This window comes from Podarcis liolepis, assembly GCF_965112155.1.
Source record: "Podarcis liolepis genome assembly, chromosome: 3".
NCBI lineage: Eukaryota > Metazoa > Chordata > Lepidosauria > Squamata > Lacertidae > Podarcis > Podarcis liolepis.
This window is the reverse complement of record NC_139557.1, coordinates 60,171,780-60,189,019: the sequence shown is the minus strand read 5'-3', so window position 1 is coordinate 60,189,019 and position 17,240 is coordinate 60,171,780. Positions and strand designations below refer to the sequence as shown.

General features: G+C 40.7%; 1 protein-coding gene across 15 annotated transcripts in view; it reads right to left on the bottom strand.

Moving 5' to 3' along the window:
- L3MBTL3 (L3MBTL histone methyl-lysine binding protein 3) overlaps window positions 1-17,240 on the bottom strand; it is a 68,202-nt gene that overhangs the window by 37,924 nt on the left and 13,038 nt on the right. For all 15 annotated transcript variants that reach the window (XM_083498093.1, XM_083498100.1, XM_083498098.1 and 12 more), the window contains 5 exons: window positions 7,976-8,087; window positions 7,391-7,550; window positions 7,003-7,135; window positions 5,841-5,925; window positions 4,639-4,730 (listed from right to left, as the gene is read on the bottom strand). In XM_083498093.1, the coding sequence (XP_083354219.1) occupies window positions 4,639-4,730; window positions 5,841-5,925; window positions 7,003-7,135; window positions 7,391-7,550; window positions 7,976-8,087 (582 nt within the window). The remainder of the gene's footprint in view (window positions 1-4,638; window positions 4,731-5,840; window positions 5,926-7,002; window positions 7,136-7,390; window positions 7,551-7,975; window positions 8,088-17,240) is intronic.

Sequence of the window (17,240 nt, the reverse complement as noted above, 5' to 3'; positions counted from 1 at the left end):
TGCAATCACATGGGTTCAGATATTAAGGGAACGCAACATCCACAAAAGCCACTCTTGTACTCATCTTGTTGTTTCCCTTCCTGTCTGTACAACTGATATAGGGAACTCTGGGTCAGACAGAAGTGGTTGATTGATTTAAGTTATTTCCACAGTGAGCTGTGCCCAATGAAAATATGGAAGAAGTCTGGTGGCAGTGTGAGAAACCTGTACCAAACTTCTACCTCTGGACTCCTTAAACTTCTAAACAGATAACTAAAGTGCAAAGCAGTGATAATGTTCCCATGAACTAAACAAAATAAATTGAAGCTGAATAGATTATCTATGTAACTTTTCCAAGGATGATATCAAAAACAGGATTTTAGATTCCCACTGGTTCCTGCTTATCTCTGGGAAAAGTACAAGAATTAATGACATCTGACATAACTTTTCCATGTGCATCCTGCCTCATTCTCATTGTTGTTTGCTGCAATAAAAATGGACTGAAACGCTGCAAAACCTTTGGGCTGATGCAGAAATATTATTATCCTCCATTAAGAAGTTGTGTGAAGGCCGCTAGATGATGCACTGAATTCCCCCAGTCTTCCTGCCCATCTCTAGAATCCAAAATCCCTCCACTGTTCCTCTTTCAGTTTTAATTTCTGCCAAGTGCTATCTCAGCCTCAATATTAGCTGTTGTTAGAGATAATCAACTAACCAGAATTAGAAACCACTGCAATAATAAAAATGGAACTGTAGTTAAAGCTTCCCTACAGATGTAACAGTTTGAAAGCATGTCAAAGTATAGTTAGATAAACAGGTACCGCTCTGGCAGGAAGGTAAACGGCGTTTCCGTGCGCTGCTTTGGTTCACCAGAAACGGCTTAGTCATGCTGGCCACATGACCCAGAAGCTGTACCAAGAAAGCGAGATGAGCGCCACAACCCCAGAGTTGGTCATGACTGGACCTAATGGTCAGGGGTCCCTTTACCCTTTACAGATGTAACAAAGTACCCTACAGATGTAACAAAGTACCCGACAAGTAACAAAGGCGACAAATATTCTAGGCTGCATCAACAGAAGTATACTGTGCACATCAAGAGAAGTAACAGTACCGCTCTATTCTGCCTTAGTCAGACCACACTTGGGAGTACTGTGTCCAGTTCTGGGTGCCACAGTTTAAGAAGGATATTGAGAAGCTTGAACGTGTGCAGAGGAAGGCAACAAAGATGATCAAGGGTCTAGAAAGCAATCCTTAAGAGGAACAGTTGAGGAATTTGGGTATCTTTAGCCTGGATAAGAGGTGAGTGAGAGAAGATATGATAGCCAAGGAGAAAGCTTGTTTTCCTCCTGAACTGGAGGGCAGGACCCAAACCAATGGATTCAAGTTATAAGAAAGGAGATTCCAACTTAACATCAGGAAGAACTTTCTGATAGTAAGAGCTGCTTGACAATGGAACAGACTCCCTCGAAATGTGGAGGACTCCATAAAGCTGTTTAGAAACCGAGTCAGCAATACAATCAGTCAACCAACCATTACAAGCTTACTGAAATAAATTGGTTTTCAGCAATATCTAAAAGAACACAATAAAAGGCCAAATGCACCTCAGTTGCAAGGGCATTCCAGAGTTTCAGTGTAACCACTGAAAAAGTTACGGTATATCTCTCATGCAAAGTAGTTCTTAACCATCCATGAGAGAATTTTTTTGAGAAGACCTAATCTCAGCTCATTACAAGACAAATTAAACACACACTAATGCAATTACCAATTGAATATTTACCATATAAAACATCATATCATCATCAACAACAACTTTTATTGTGCTAGCCATAGGCCATGGCATCATTCAGAAAAATAACAAAAGGAAAAACAGCAATAACCATAAAAATCATCAGGCACCACACATACAATATAAACCATGGTCACAACTACAAAGATTGTTTGTTGCATAAAATAGAAGATTCTCTAGTAAAATGTGCCAAATTAAATATCTGAATACCCTTTGCAGTTGACTGCTATTTTACAGTGGTGCCTCGCAAGACGAAATTAATTCGTTCCGCAAGTCTCTTCGTCTTGCGAGTTTTTCGTCTTGCGATGCACGGTTTCCCATAGGAATGCATTGAAAATCAATTAATGCGTTCCTAGGGAAACCGCCTTCAGACCAGGTCCGGGGACAGTCTGTCCCCGGACCTCTTCTGAAGGCTGGGGGGGGGGGGGACAAGGGCTTTTCTTCCCACCCCCAGCATTTTAAAAAACCCCGGGACAGCGGAGGACTTCTCCGCTGTCCGGGCGATCTTAAAATGCTGGCGGGCGGCATTTTAAAATCGCCCCGGGACAGTGGAGGACTTCTCCGCTGTCCGCGGCGATTTAAAAGCCCCTGGGAAGGCAGGCAGGGGGGACAAAGACTTTCGCCCCCCCGCCCGCCTTCAGAAGGTGTTCCCGCCCCCCGCCCCGCTTCGGAGCAGCGTTCCGAAGCGAGGCGGCTGGGGCAGGTGTTCCCGCCCCCCTGCCCCGCTTCGGAGCAGCATTCCGAAGCGGGGCGGCTGGGGCAGGTGTTCCCGCCCCCCTGCCCCGCTTCGGAGCAGCGTTCCGAAGCGGGGCGGCTGGGGCAGGTGCTGGGGCAGATCTCCCCACCGCCCCTTGCTTCAAAAGAGGTCGGGGGCAGCGGGGAAGAAGCGCTGCGCTTCCCGCTGCCCCCGGACCTCTTTTGAAGCAAGGGTTTGCGGGGAGATCGCTTCTCCCCGCAAACCCTTGCTTCAAAAGAGGTTGGGGCAGCGCGAAGCGCTTCCCGCTGTCTCCGGACCTCTTTTGAAGCAAGGGGCGGTGGGGAGAAACGATCTCCCCGCAGCCCCTTGCTTCAAAAGAGGTCCGGGGGCAGCAGGGAAGAAGCGCTGCGCTTCCCGCTGCCCCCGGACCTCTTTTGAAGCAAGGGTTTGCGGGGAGATCGCGATCTCCCCGCAGCCCCTTGCTTCAAAAGAGGTCCGGGGGCAGCGTGAAGCACTTCCCGCTGTCCCCGGACCTGGGGCTGCGGGGAGAAGATCGCTTCTCCCCGCCACCCCTTGCTTCAAAAGAAAAGACCCGCTGTCCCCGGGGCAAGCTTCGTTTTGCGAAGCAAGCCCATAGGGAAATTCGTCTTGCGAGGCAACTCGAAAACGAAAAAACCTTTCATTTTGCGAGTTTTTCGTCTTGCGAGGCGTTCGTCTTGCGGGGTACCACTGTATCTAGTTCTTCCCTCCTGATCTTCTTAGCTGCCAACGCAGTGCTACTTTATAAGCTACAAAGTCATCAGTATCATTCAGCAGCCATTTCACCCTTTCCACCCTATTCAAGTGAGTTCCATTCAGAAACAGGGGTTTTATGAATCTGTCTCTTGGGTCTATATATAACGGATACTGCAATAAATAGTGGCACAGGTCCTCCACACAGGATTGCCCACACAGACGAAGTTTCTCTTCATAATGTACTTTGCCGTAGCGTCCATCCAACACCGCCGAGGGCATCAATTGGAATCCTAATTCTGTGAAAGCGATTCTAAGCATGGCAAGTGGGATATTTGACAGGTAACTGGCCCGGGTATGCTCTGTTTTAATAAGTGGGAACCATGGCGAACTCTTGGTAGAAGCCATCATGGTTCAATCCCTTTCTGCATCGGACCTAAAGAGACAACCTCTTAAGTGCCTCTTGTTCATCTCCATAGTCACCTGAAAATCTTGTAATTGATATTGGGACAAAAGGCGCTGGATACTGTCCTTCCAACATTTAGTCTGTTTCTGTTCTGTGTGTGACATAGCGGGGAGTATCTCCTCCGAAAGAAACTGAAGTCTTTTCATATAATTTAAGCACAGGTAATCAATTCCAGCCTGTATTGTTGTCACATCAGCTTCAACGCAGAGAAGAGCAGCTGGAGTCCCGTTGGGGAGCAAGAGCACTTTCCTGAGGAATTTGTTCTGCACTGTTTCTAAGGCTTTGTTGGCATTTGGGTCCTTGCCCCATATTGCTACTCCATGAAACATCTGGGAGACCACTTTACTGGCAAAGATTTTCAACGCAGGTTCCAAAAGCTGACCACCCGAGGTAAAACAGAATTTCATTAACGCCCCAAAAGCTTTCTGTGCTTTGAGTTTCGTAGCCTCAATGTGCCCCTTCCATGATAGTGTCTCAGTGAAAAGAATACCCAGATATCTGAAGCAGCGTATTTGCTCCAAGTTCTGCTGATCCATTTTCCATTTGAATCTGGGACTACGCTTCCCAAAGACCATAATTTTGGTCTTGGAGTAATTCACGATAAGCTCTTCCCGCTTGTAATACCTGCTGAAAGCTGTAAGCAAACTGTTAAGACCTAATCGGGAGAGTGATAGGAGCACCACATCTTTGGCATACAGCAGGCAAGATATCTTCCTATTACAAATTGATAGGGCGGGGGATTCCACCTGTGCTAGCTGTGGCACCATATAATTTATATAAAAGTTAAAAGGTGTGGGAGCCAGTATGCAGTCATATTATATGTGAACTGTTTTAAAGTTTCATAAGCAAGCAAGCAAGCTAAAATGGTCATGCCAGCCATTTCAAACTTCTTCTATATTTGTACATGACACCTATTTTTTACCCGACACACAGGCCCCATCTGCCTCAAAGAAGCAGTGTTTTAAGGTTTCAGCATACCTCTTTAAAAATCTTAGGTGGTGCTGCTATAGCCTTTTCTTCTTCCAAATACGAAGACCAACTCCATGTTTTCTTTGCCTTTGACATCAAAGCTGGAACTAGAAATAAAAATCTTAATGTAAGCACAGTCACAGCTTTGTACCAAATTATCTGCATAAGCAGTTGTATTATACTATCATTATGGTTGTAACGGTATGAATTACAGTTCTCTTACAGTATAATTCCATATGATTCAGATTTATGGTTAATTTCAGTGCTACTCCATTAAGGAGAAGACCAAAGCTACATTTTTCACACCGCTGATCAGCAGCTAGCAAAGATGGATGGCTATTGCCAAAGCAAAAATTGCAGATCACACTGTAGAAAGCTATGGAGTTAACCGGTACTTCCTAATCCTGTTGTTTTCCTCAAATACATGTATCCACTTTGCTAACAATCTGACTCTGTGGCAATTGATTTATACTGCTTTAGGCATCTCCTAGGATTTATTTATTACTGGTTTCTATAAATCTATCTTAACTTTCAGCATGTGGTTTAGATATGAAATTACTCCCAGGAGACACCAAGCAGGGCCTCACTTCTGGTTTTAAAATGCGTGTTCTAAAGAACTATTTGAACAATTTCACATATGTGAGACACAGAAATCCTTGCCAGTATTCAAGCAATTCAATTATCTTAATCTCATTTATAGTTCCACTTTAAAGCTCCCCCATGGAACAGTATAACAAAGCCAGAGCAGGAAGTTACTCAGCCAAGTAATAAAATGGAAGTAACTTGGAAGGATGGTACTCTTCAATCTCTTACTTTACAAAATGCACAGTATTTGTTGCATACAACGTCACAAATGAATTAAGATTTAGACTAGTGACTGAAAATGGACCAACCCAGCTTTTTACAGAGAAACTAGAAATACACCAGCATTATTGTTATAGTAAAGGGCCAGTCTTTTCCAACACGTGACACATCATCCCAAATTTTTAGGTGTGCATCTAAGAGGTTTACATGCACACTGAAATACATAGTTTACAAACATGCATATCATACAAGGACAAATTGTCAGTGAGCAGGAATTGCCTATGGTTCCATTATGAGTGCACACTCAGTGTCCAACATGGGTTTGCTAACGTAACACAGAAGAGGCCCTTTAGATGGCAGAAACTGATGAAAACCTTATACTGATATGGACTCGCATATCAACTTACTCTGTTTTAGAACTGCCATCTCTCTTTTCCTTTTCCGTGTGGCTCTCTGAGAGACTCTTAGTATCCTCCCTTCAGGTTTCTCCTCCTAAATTGCAAAATTAAAGTATACTTCACTGAAGTAGCTTTGAAGGACACTGATTTTCGAAATATTTTTTTCAGGTTGCTCACTGCTGTTTTGTCATGTGTTCTCCAAGATATTACAGGGCAATCCTGTGAACATTTATTTGCAAGCAAGTCTATTCAGGTCAATGGGTCTGACTTCCTAATACGTGTGTTATATTAGAAGCTTATGAAATAAATGGAACAATAAGGTTTTAATAAGGTCCTGAAATGTGTGCTGGGGAGGCCCATGCATGGAATACAGTCTTTGTCTGACGTACCCAGGAAAGACACATCCATTTTGTGCAGCAAAAAGAACTGTCTCCACCATCCACAACTGGCCCACTTTTTCTTTTCTTTTTTTAAGTTGAATTTCTGTCTCAGAGTGCCAGTGGAGAGAACCTGTCTATTTGTATTCATTCTGCTCAACCTTAGAAATAATTGATAATATAGTGGTGATATAGTGACTAGCAATGCTTTCATCCCACTGCCTGGAATCACTATAATAAAGAAGCTTGGAACAGCATGATAACTCAATATACATTTTTTGTTATTTTAAACATAAGAACAACAATGATAAAACAAGGTAACATAATTATTGACCTTGGTGGAGCTAATATTGAATACCAACCTGCTATACCAGAAAGGTTAGTTATCCCCCACAGGATAACAGTCAGACACCAGTGTCCGTAAAAGTCTTTTGAGCATTCCTAAAAGCTCTGGGAGTGTGCAGCAGCTCAAATAAATGCCTAGAGTCTATGGAAGGAAACTTGCCTTTCTTTTCAAAACTCCCAGGCAACACTTGACCAACCTTAGGACACGAAAATATAAGGTTGGATCAGGCACAGCCGCCATAATCTCACCAGGACACTCACATATTTAAATGACTATTTAAATAGAAAAAAGCATTCCATTTACATTTGCTAAACATTTCAAACACTCCAACCTTAAAAGCACAGTCATTTAAATGCATAAAGTTTTTGAATGACTGTAAATTGCCAAAACTATATTTACAACCACAGATCAGTTTAACCTAGAAACTTGTCAACTGGACCATACTAACCATTGCCTCATACTTCTTGACATTGTCTTCCATACATTCTCCTTTTGAGGGCGATTTGGTTTTTCTTTTTTGAGTGCCCTTGGAACAGTCCTCATCATTGACTTCCGATACATCGTTGTCCTCCCTTTGCTCTCTAGAATGTAAACAAAATAACAGGAGCTATATTAATTGTGATTTTGAAGAATACATTTTCTAAAGCCAAGTTTGTCTATCTCTTAAAGTTTTTTTTTTATAAAAAAGAGGAATTGCAAGTGCAAAAAAAAGTATTTATAAACACCACAATTAATGCAAGCATACAATAAGCAGCCATTTGCAATAAGGCAAGTTCTTTTAAACTGCAGCACTCTTTACACTAGTTATCACATTATTCACACATGCCAACTCTTACTTGTTTTTAATCTGATGTGCACATTTTTGGCTGCAAGATCTTTCTCCAGCTACAAAGTCCACTGTGGTTCCAGAATGAAAACAACGTTCACAGAAATGAGGCCCATCAACCTTGCTAGCTTCCTTCAGTTTTTGTGGTACTTCTGTATTTTCTGAGAAGGCTATACAATGGAAAGCACAGCAAATGTTTCAGGCTGTAAATGGTGAAAACTAGCAGGCATATTTGTAAACCACACGAAGCAAAAGATGCCACTGAAGGATATGACTTACCCAAGACTTGCCAAGAATGAAATTGGCACATTTGTTCATGCTACTTTGAAAAAGTGCTTCAGGCTTTTAAACAACTCTGTGCTAACATTTCCCCAACAGCAGTCTAACTAGTATAGTAACAACTATCATTTCTACCAAGTGGTTTGCAGGTTTCAGAATTTAATTTGTTACAATATTAGCTATCTTTCAATATTCCAGAGCAGAAGCTAATATTAAAGAAAATGTCAGGAACAGCGTCATAGTAAAACTTTAAGAATACCACCATTTTGTTCTGAAGACAGAAATTTGTCTTATCATGATTTATCATGATTCTGACCTTCTTGAGCAGTTGGCACCATCCAGGTTGTGGTAGCTGTAGCCTTCTTAACACTTTCCATCTCTGTTTCATCAGTGATTACTTCTAGGGCACCAAACTCATTCACACGAAACTAATTTTAAAAACAGGTAAGAATTAGAGGGGGGGAATGTTGCTAGAAAGGTAAAGATCTATTGATGTTTAATCTATAATGGTTTGACACCTAATAGTTGACAGCCTCCATAATGCCTATTGACACCACTTGTTTAAAAAAGAGAGAAAAGTAAACAGACATTTCTACATTTCACCTCTGCAGGAGCTTCCTTCACATCCATGTTAATGTATATTAGCAGACACATGAAAAGCTGGGGATAGGATGATATCTGTGCCCATGGACCAAGACAGTAGCCTAAATTGCACGCTGCTTGTCAGGCCTGTTGCCCAAATGAGGCTCCCAAGAGGCATTTCTAAGGGAAACTTTTCTAGGGAAAGTGAAATCCTGAAGTATTACATGATCTTGAAACAGGGAAGCAATGAATGGAGGTTGAGAACATTTTTCACAGTTTGGATAATCCATAATCACAGATCACAGCCAAGCAAACAAATCCTAAAAAGTTATAGTCCACCACAAATCTTTTTTACTAGCTTGTTTGCCACAAAATCATGTTTGTTAATCATCTACAGGCTCAGTGACAGTCTAAAAGAAATAAAGTATTGAACTCTCTCTTGTTTACACGAGATTCACTGCCTAACTCCCTGTCTTTGACACAAGCCAGAGCTTTCCAAACTGTGTGTCATGACAGGTTAGTGTGTCAGCTGCAGTGTGTAGGTGTGTCATGCAAACGCTCCCCACGCTCCTTCAAGGGCTGGAAAGGGGTTAGTTTAACCTCCGGTTTGCTAGTAAAACTGAATTACTGTGTCGCAAAATGATGTAAAACTGAATTACCGTGTCACGAAATGATGCATGCCTAAAAAGTGTGTAACCAACATGAAAAGTTTGGAAAGCTCTGACACATGCAAACAGGCAAGTGGCTATTTACATGCCTGATCACAATCTTTTAAAATATGAAGTACTTCACAAATCAGACCTTCAAAAGAAAAAACTATTGAACAGCAGTGAACACTATCAAATATGGAGAACTTACGGCTCTATTCTACGTTTTGGAAATTAATTTATAACCAAGCTATTTCCTGAGATATCACTGGTGGGCCATCAGTATTTGCTCAGACTATAGAATCACTTCTGCATGAGCTGGATTGCTGGCAAAACCTCAACCCTTTTCAGTTGCTTACTCTATGTGTGTGCCGTCCACACAACCTGTTTATTAAGCATTCATCAATTTGTTTCTAGGAACACTGCTGGCTATTTAATGAGCATTATTTTTATTGGTTTATGGGGAGGTTAGATGATGATGTGTCAAAGCAGGTGTTATCTCACTTTCCAGTGTGTTTTCCTGTCACTTTCCTTACAGCAAAAAGTTCAGTATTTCGAGGAAGGTTTGCTGCCAAAAAACTGTGAAAACTGAATTTGTATGTGATATTATCTCATCTAAAGAGAGTGATAGTCTGAAAGTGATCCTCAGGCTCAGCAGCAGGAAATAGCTGAGGTACATCATACAGTGTAACATACACTGGGGATCAGAGGAGAGGCGTTTGAGATCAACTGAGCAGCCAGTCTCTTCGTTTCCAGTTCCTACTATATACAGATAGGAAAACAGAAAAAGAGAAAAGAAAAATAGGTGCAAAGGGGGGGGGGATGCAGCCCACTAGTGCCATCTAGTGGCCATTATAAACATGTATCATAATTCCATTAAATATATATCTGAGAATGAACTTTCTTTGAGGACCCTAACTCCTTCCATGCAAACAAGAGAAGAGAGGCAGTGACAGCTTTGAAAGTTTGTCAACCATCTACCACTTTTGTTTTGCCAATGTTCAATTTTAGACAGCAAGCTCCTCTGAGGAGCCTGTTGTCTTATACTAGGTAAAGCTCAATGCTCACTGATGATGACATCATCATCATTACCACCATCAATTTAAGATCACAGGAGCAAGAAATGGGGAAAGTGGACATATATACATAGATTTATTTTTCACTTTTTGCTCATGAATGGTAAAATGGAAAACCTTTTCTTACATATTTATCGCCTCAAATAGTGTCTCAATCATTTCTATAGTTATTCTTTCCTCTCCCGGCAACTCCTTGTTGGAAAAGGAACTCTGGGACCCACACTCAAGCAGATGCGCGAAAGGGGAAATGCCAGGGCCTCAAAATAGTGTGTGGTACTTCAACTACTATCCCCGTTTCCTGAAAAGCGGGGTGGGTGCTGTGAGAATAAACCTGCTTTGTTTCAAATCACTTTTTCACATTGCTGTTTACACCAATGAGGTACGAGGACCTCTTCACCCAATGACCATTATGTAATTTGTGCCAGCACATCAAACTCTGCATGTGCTGTCATGTGTGCATGTGCAAGGGCTGCCTGAATGTAGTCACCTCAGGTAAACAATGACTTCCTTTTCCTAATCAGATGGAGGCTTGTTTGAGGGAAAGAGCATCAAATGGGAATATTTGCTCATTCCCTCCCTTTGCTGTAGGACAGAAGGTTGCAGCTGTTGATCACTCCCCCAGAGTCTTCCCTGGTTGGTTGTTTTTACTCCTCCCTCCCTCTCATTGCCTTAACTTCTCTTTTTTTCTCTGATTTTTTTCAAACAACTGTCCTCAGAACTCTCTCAATTTCATCAGACAAAAACTCTTCAATCCCTTAAAAAACAAAAAAGGGGTTGTGTTCAAGGATCCCAAAGGCTTTCATTTCATAATTTACTATTAAGGCCCTAAGGAGGCATTTCTTTCCTTTTAACACATTTCCTTCATCCACCTTTCTCGAGCTAATCCTGAAAGCCAGTATGTGTTCTCAAGGTCAGCACTCAAGCAGTGCTAAATAGATCACCATCAGCAATATAAGTAATTGATATTAATAAGGCTTTCCAAGAAAAGAAGCGGAATAACTGCAGGTGGTATAAAACCAGGTTTTAGTGGACCTTTGTCTCTTCCTTCACCTGCAAGGCCATTAGGTTCTCCATCTGCTCTTTCCGGGCAAAAAAAAAACTGGGTATATGTATTTTCAGGAGGATTTAAAAATTAATCCATTCACTTGTTTGGATGCAATGTTAACATACTGGGCACACTTGTAATTTCCACTTTGAAAATATGGCACTTGAGAGGCACAAAAGCCTAAAATACTCCATATACTGCCTCTCCACCAGGAAGCAATTTTAAATTATTGCAGCTTGTCCAATTTGATAGAAGCACTTGAATCCAGAGGTGATGGTGATTGTGTGCACTCATCAGAGTGATTCAAAAAAGCAGAGTACTTCACATTTATATATGCTCTTCAGCTTAGAAGATATCAACTCTTCTAGTCCTCTACACGGCACACAGCAATTGTAAAGCACTGAAGTGTTTCTGATTTGAACACGCTGCTTAGCCTGCCAAATGGAAAAGTTCCAAACCTCAAAATCCTGCACTAGACTATGATTGTCTCACATGTGAAGATCCCTTTCCTCCCCCCCCCCCGCATTTGTACATTTATTTAAAACTATAGACTTGAAAAGAAATCACAGTGTAGAATGTTATACACAAATCTGAACAAGCCCACAAAACTTCAATTTGCTTGCAAACAATCTTCAAACTGGAAAAATGGGTCAAGGCAAAGTATAAAATTGCTTACTATAAATAACACAACACTCGGCACTAAAAAATTTCTGGTCTTGTGCGAATTTTTTAGAAGAAAACATTCAAAGGGCTTGCAATTCAGTGTAAAGATCTACCTACTGATAAGAAAATCTCTCTTGCAAAATGGTTTTCCTCTTCATTACTCTTCAATTGCAGCCAGGAAGATATTTACACCTAACTGCAAGGCTAGAATGGTTGGTGATGTGACCGTAAGGACTTCTCAGTTGCCCTGTGTGTGCCTGAGTTCAATTATTTGAGTTATCAGAAGCAATCTGCTGTAGATCAAACTGCTGATCAATTATGATTCAAATCAAATTATGATTCAAATCTTGAGTTTCTTCAGGTGCCTCTCTCTTCTATGATTCTACTAAATATTTCCAGGGCAGACTCCAGAACATGGCAACATGGGCATTTCCTGCAGTCCTCAATGCCCTCTCCAATCTTTGAAAGGAGAACCCAAGAACATCAGAAGCAGTTATTTGTGAATTCTCTGTTTGCACTCTCCATCTCTTTCAGGTGAGATGAGGACTTCAGAGGGCTTTCAGAGAGCCAGAAAGAGGCATTTGAGAATAGAACAGTACTGTACTGAAAATTGACTTGCTTTTCCCAGAACGTGGTTGCTATCTCCCATTGCTGCTGTTTGTGGACACTGGTTCATTATGATAAGGTACATACGGCTGGAAGCTAGGGTTTCTTCCTACTACCACTTGCCCTGAGAAGACGCCATACAAAGGTTCACAGGATTATTACATTAAAGATCAAAGATATACTGGAGAGCTAGCAAGGACTGAGAAACTGTCCATGGGGCACCTGTCCATCCTGCTGAGGGTATCTGCCATCGACACCATACAATATCATCTATATAAATACAATAATAATAATCTACTACAATGTCCTTTCGGACTCAGTATATGCGCTGAGAATTAGGAGTCCTGTGCTTTGTTCATTATTCTCTTCCTCCTCAGCAAACAGTTTCAGAAAGCAAGGCTGGAGGCTGTTATTTTGTCCCATGGCAATTGAGCACTGGACTGCCACAATACTCTGTTTGCTATTGGGGTCATGTACCACCTGTATACCATTTTCATAATGTTTTCCTTTAAGGCATTACATGCCGTAAATTTAATACCGGTGTTCCATAACCATTCCCAGTCAGCTGACATGATGTTATGTCCAACATCCTGAGCCCACTTAATCATAGCAGATTTTACTGTTTCATCCTGTGTGTTCCATTTCAACAGCAAGTTATACATTCTAGATAAAATCTTAGTATTGGGTTCTAACAGTTCAGTTTCTAATTTTGATTTTTCCACCTGGAAACCAATTTTCCTGTCCTGTTTAAAAAATTCCATTATTTGACGATATTGAAACCAGTTTCCAACTTTATGCTTCAATTTCTCCTGACTTTGTAGTCTGAACTTGTCTCCATCCTGTTCTAAGATTTCCCAATACTTCGGCCATCCGGCCTCCGTATTGAGTCTCTTCACTGCTTTGGCCTCCACTGGTGACACCCATCTAGGGGTTTTATTTTCCAATAGATCTTTGTATCTTATCCAAACATTAATCAATGCTTTCCTAACAATGTGATTTTTAAAAGCGCTGTTTACTTTATCATACCAAAGATATGCATGCCAACCAAAAGCATTGTTAAAACCTTCCAGATCCAAGATATCAGTGTTCTCGAGGAGCATCCATTCTTTCAGCCAGCAGAAAGCTGCTGCCTCATAGTACAATTTTAAGTCCGGCAGGGCAAAACCCCCTCTTTCTTTGGCATCTGTTAATATTTTGAATTTAATTCTGGGCTTTTTGCCCTGCCAGACAAATTTCGAAATATCTTTCTGCCACCTCTTGAAACATTCCATCTTGTCGAGAATCTGCAAGGTCTGAAACAGAAAAAGCATTCTAGGCAATACATTCATTTTAATCACAGCGATTCGGCCTAGCATTGACAGTTTCAAATTTGACCATATTTCTAGATCTTTTTTAATTTCTGACCAACATTTTTCATAATTGTCCTTATACAAATTCAGATTTTTAGATGTTAAATAAACCCCTAGGTATTTCACCTTCTTTACCACAGTCAAACCTGTTTCCTCTTGAAATTTCTCCTTTTCCATATCTGTTAAGTTTTTCCCTAAAACTTTAGTTTTTTGCTTGTTCAACTTAAATCCAGCTACCTGGCCAAACTGTTGTATTATTTCTAAAACCTTTTTTGTACTAGTGTTTGGCTCTTGCAAAGTCAATACCAGGTCATCTGCGAACGCTCTTAACTTGTAATGTTTAGCTCCGACCTGCACACCTTTAACCTGCTGGTCATTTCTTATCATGTTCAGCAACACCTCCAGAACTGAAATAAAAAGTAATGGGGAAATCGGGCACCCCTGTCGTGTTCCTTTTTCTATCTTAAGTTCCTCCGTCATAACATTATTTACAATCAGTTTAGCTTTTTGTTCAGAATATATTGCAGCCATACCATTCTCAAAACCCTGGCCTACCCCCATCCCATGAAGATTCTTTCTCATAAAACTCCAAGAAATGTTGTCAAAGGCCTTCTCCGCATCCACAAAAATCAGTACTGCTTTAGTGTTTATATTCACCTCTAGCTTTTCCAGAATGTCTATTACATTCCTTACATTGTCTGCCAGGTGTCTTTTGGGGAGAAAACCTGCTTGGTCCTTATGAATCTTCTCCATCAATACTCTTTTAAATCTTTTTGCCAAAATGTCTGCAAAAATTTTGTAATCCACATTGAGGAGTGATATTGGGCGGTAGTTCTTAAGTTGGGTCTTTTCAGTCTCTGACTTTGGTATGAGTGAAATATATGCCTCTTGCCACGATTCAGGGGCCCTTTTTCCCTCAAGGATCTCGTTGCACACTTCTCTTAGTGGTTGAGTTAGCCATTCCTTCAACGATTTGTAGTATCTGGAAGTCAATCCATCTGGTCCCGGAGATTTGCCCAATTGCATGTTCTGAATAGCAGCCTCTATCTCTTGTTCTGAGATTCTCTGGTTCAAGTCCATCTTACTTTGATGAGAGATGTTTTGTAATCCATATTTTCCCAGGAATTTGTCTATATCTTCTTCATTTTGGGGGCCTTGAGTGTAAAGCTTTTTGAAATAACTTACGAAGCAGTTTCTAATTTCATTAGGTTTAGATATATTCTTTCCATCCACCTCCAGGCTTGTAACTGTATTTAGTTTCTGCCTTTTCTTCAATTGCCATGCCAAGAGTTTGCCACATTTATTTGCTGATTCAAAAGTCTTTTGCTTCATTTGCTTTATCTTCCATTCAATCTCTTGGTTCATCAATTCCATATATTGTGTTTGATATAACTTGATCTCTCTTAAGATGTCCTGAGATTTTGGTTTTGTTCTTAATTTTCTCTCTCCTTCCTTTATCATTTCCAATAGCTTCTCTTTTTTCTCGTTTTGTTTTTTCCTCTTTATTGAATTTTGTTGAATCAAGAATCCTCTCATGACCGCTTTACTTGCATCCCAGATCACTCTTTTCTCCACGTCGGTCCTCATATTTATTTCAAAATAATCTTTTAAAGTCTTTTGGGCCTTCATAAGAATCTCCTTGTCCCGAAAGAGGGTGTCATTCATTCTCCATCTGAATTGACCAGTTGTTGTAAGTTTCATCTCCATCTTCACAGCGTTATGGTCGGAGCAAGTTTTTGGGCAGATTTCCACTTTCTTAATCTTTGGAGCCATTCCACTAGTAACCCAAATTTGATCAATTCTGGTCCAGGTCATCATTGCTTGGGAGAAGAAGGTTCCCTCTCTCTCCAGAGGGTTCCTTGTTCTCCATATGTCTATCAAGTCCATATTTTCTGTCATTTCAAAAAAAGTCTTAGGGAGTCTCCCTTCTTTACTAACTGTTAGTCTTTGTGCCTTGTCCATGTTGGTGGAGACCACACCATTCATGTCTCCCATGATTATCATATTGTAATCCAAATAGTCAGAAAGAGTTTCATGAAGTCTCTTAAAGAAGTCAGATTTGCCTTCATTTGGCGCATAAATTCCAACCACTAAAAATTTTTCTCCTTGAATTTGTATTTCCACTGCCAGATATCTCCCTTGTTCATCCTTAAATATCATTTTTGGAGCCCATTTTTCCTTAACATATATTACAACTCCTCTCTTCTTGACTTTGTCTGATGAGATAAATTCTTGTCCTAGCCTTTTATTTATAAGTAGTCTCCTGTGGGCTCTGGTTATGTGAGTTTCTTGTAGACATATCAAGTCCAATTGTTCTCTATTCAGTATGTGAAATACTTGTCTTCTCCTCAAAGGCACATTAAGTCCATTACAATTCCAACTAAGGAATTGCAGAGCCATCTTGTTATTTTTCTAAGGCTCCTCCAACAGCTCCAAGTTGTTGCTCTTCTTCTGATGGTGGTGGTTTTTGTCCAGTCGAGAGATTCAGGATCTCCAGTGCTCTCCTCTGTTCTCCAAGTACGTCCACAATCCCCTTCTGTAGCTCCTCCTGATATCTTGCCAAAAATTTTTCTTTATCTTGAATTGTCTTTATTTTTACCTTCTTTAACTTGTAGTCAAATGACAGTCCTTGTGGGAACTCCCACCTGAACCGGATGGAATTTTTCTTTAGCAAAAGAGCTATGAAAATGGTATACAGGTGGTACATGACCCCAGTCAAGCTGGCAAAAATCTATCATTTGCCTGATAATAAATGTTGGAAGTGTAAAGAGACTGAAGGTACCTTTTATCACCTTTGGTGGACTTGCCCGAAGATTAAGGCCTTCTGGGAAATGATCTATAATGAAATGAAAAAGGTACTTAAATGTACCTTTCCCAAAAAGCCAGAGGCCTTTCTTCTGGGCATTGTCGGCCAATTGGTGACAAAGAAGGATAGAACTTTTTTTATGTATGCTACAACAGCGGCAAGAATACTCATCGCAAAGTATTGGAAGACACAAGATTTACCCACTCTGGAAGAATGGCAGATGAAAGTGATGGGCTATATGACATTGGCCGAGATGACAGGCAGAATCCGTGACCAACGAAAAGAGACGGTAGAAGAAGACTGGAGAAAATTTAAAAGTTATTTGAAGGACTATTATAAACTTAATGAATGTTAAAAATGTCGTGGTTTTCAGAAACAAGGGGGTACAGGGATATATGGTTAGAAGATAGAAAAGGACTAAGTTGACAGAGACTTGAAAGCAATAATTGGGAGTTGCTAGTTGAAGTATGGACATTGGGATGCAGAGAGGGGGGGTATGGGGAAGTCCAAGAAAAGAGGTTTATAAGAAAATATGTACGAAACTATGCGTGTTTGTTTGTCATTTTCATTGTTTGTTTGTCTTTTTAAAACGTTGTAAAACCAATAAAAATTTTATAAAAAAAAAAAATACTCTGTTTGCTATTTAACACAAACATATCACAAGAGGAAGATTTTGGACTGAATGAGGCCAAATAAACTCAAATTCAGTCCAGTCAGGAGATAGGAACTGTTGGTGGATGGTTTGATGAATGTATGAGGTGCTGTTCAACTTATTCTGGGCAGGGTTGCCTTCCCACTAAAGGAGCA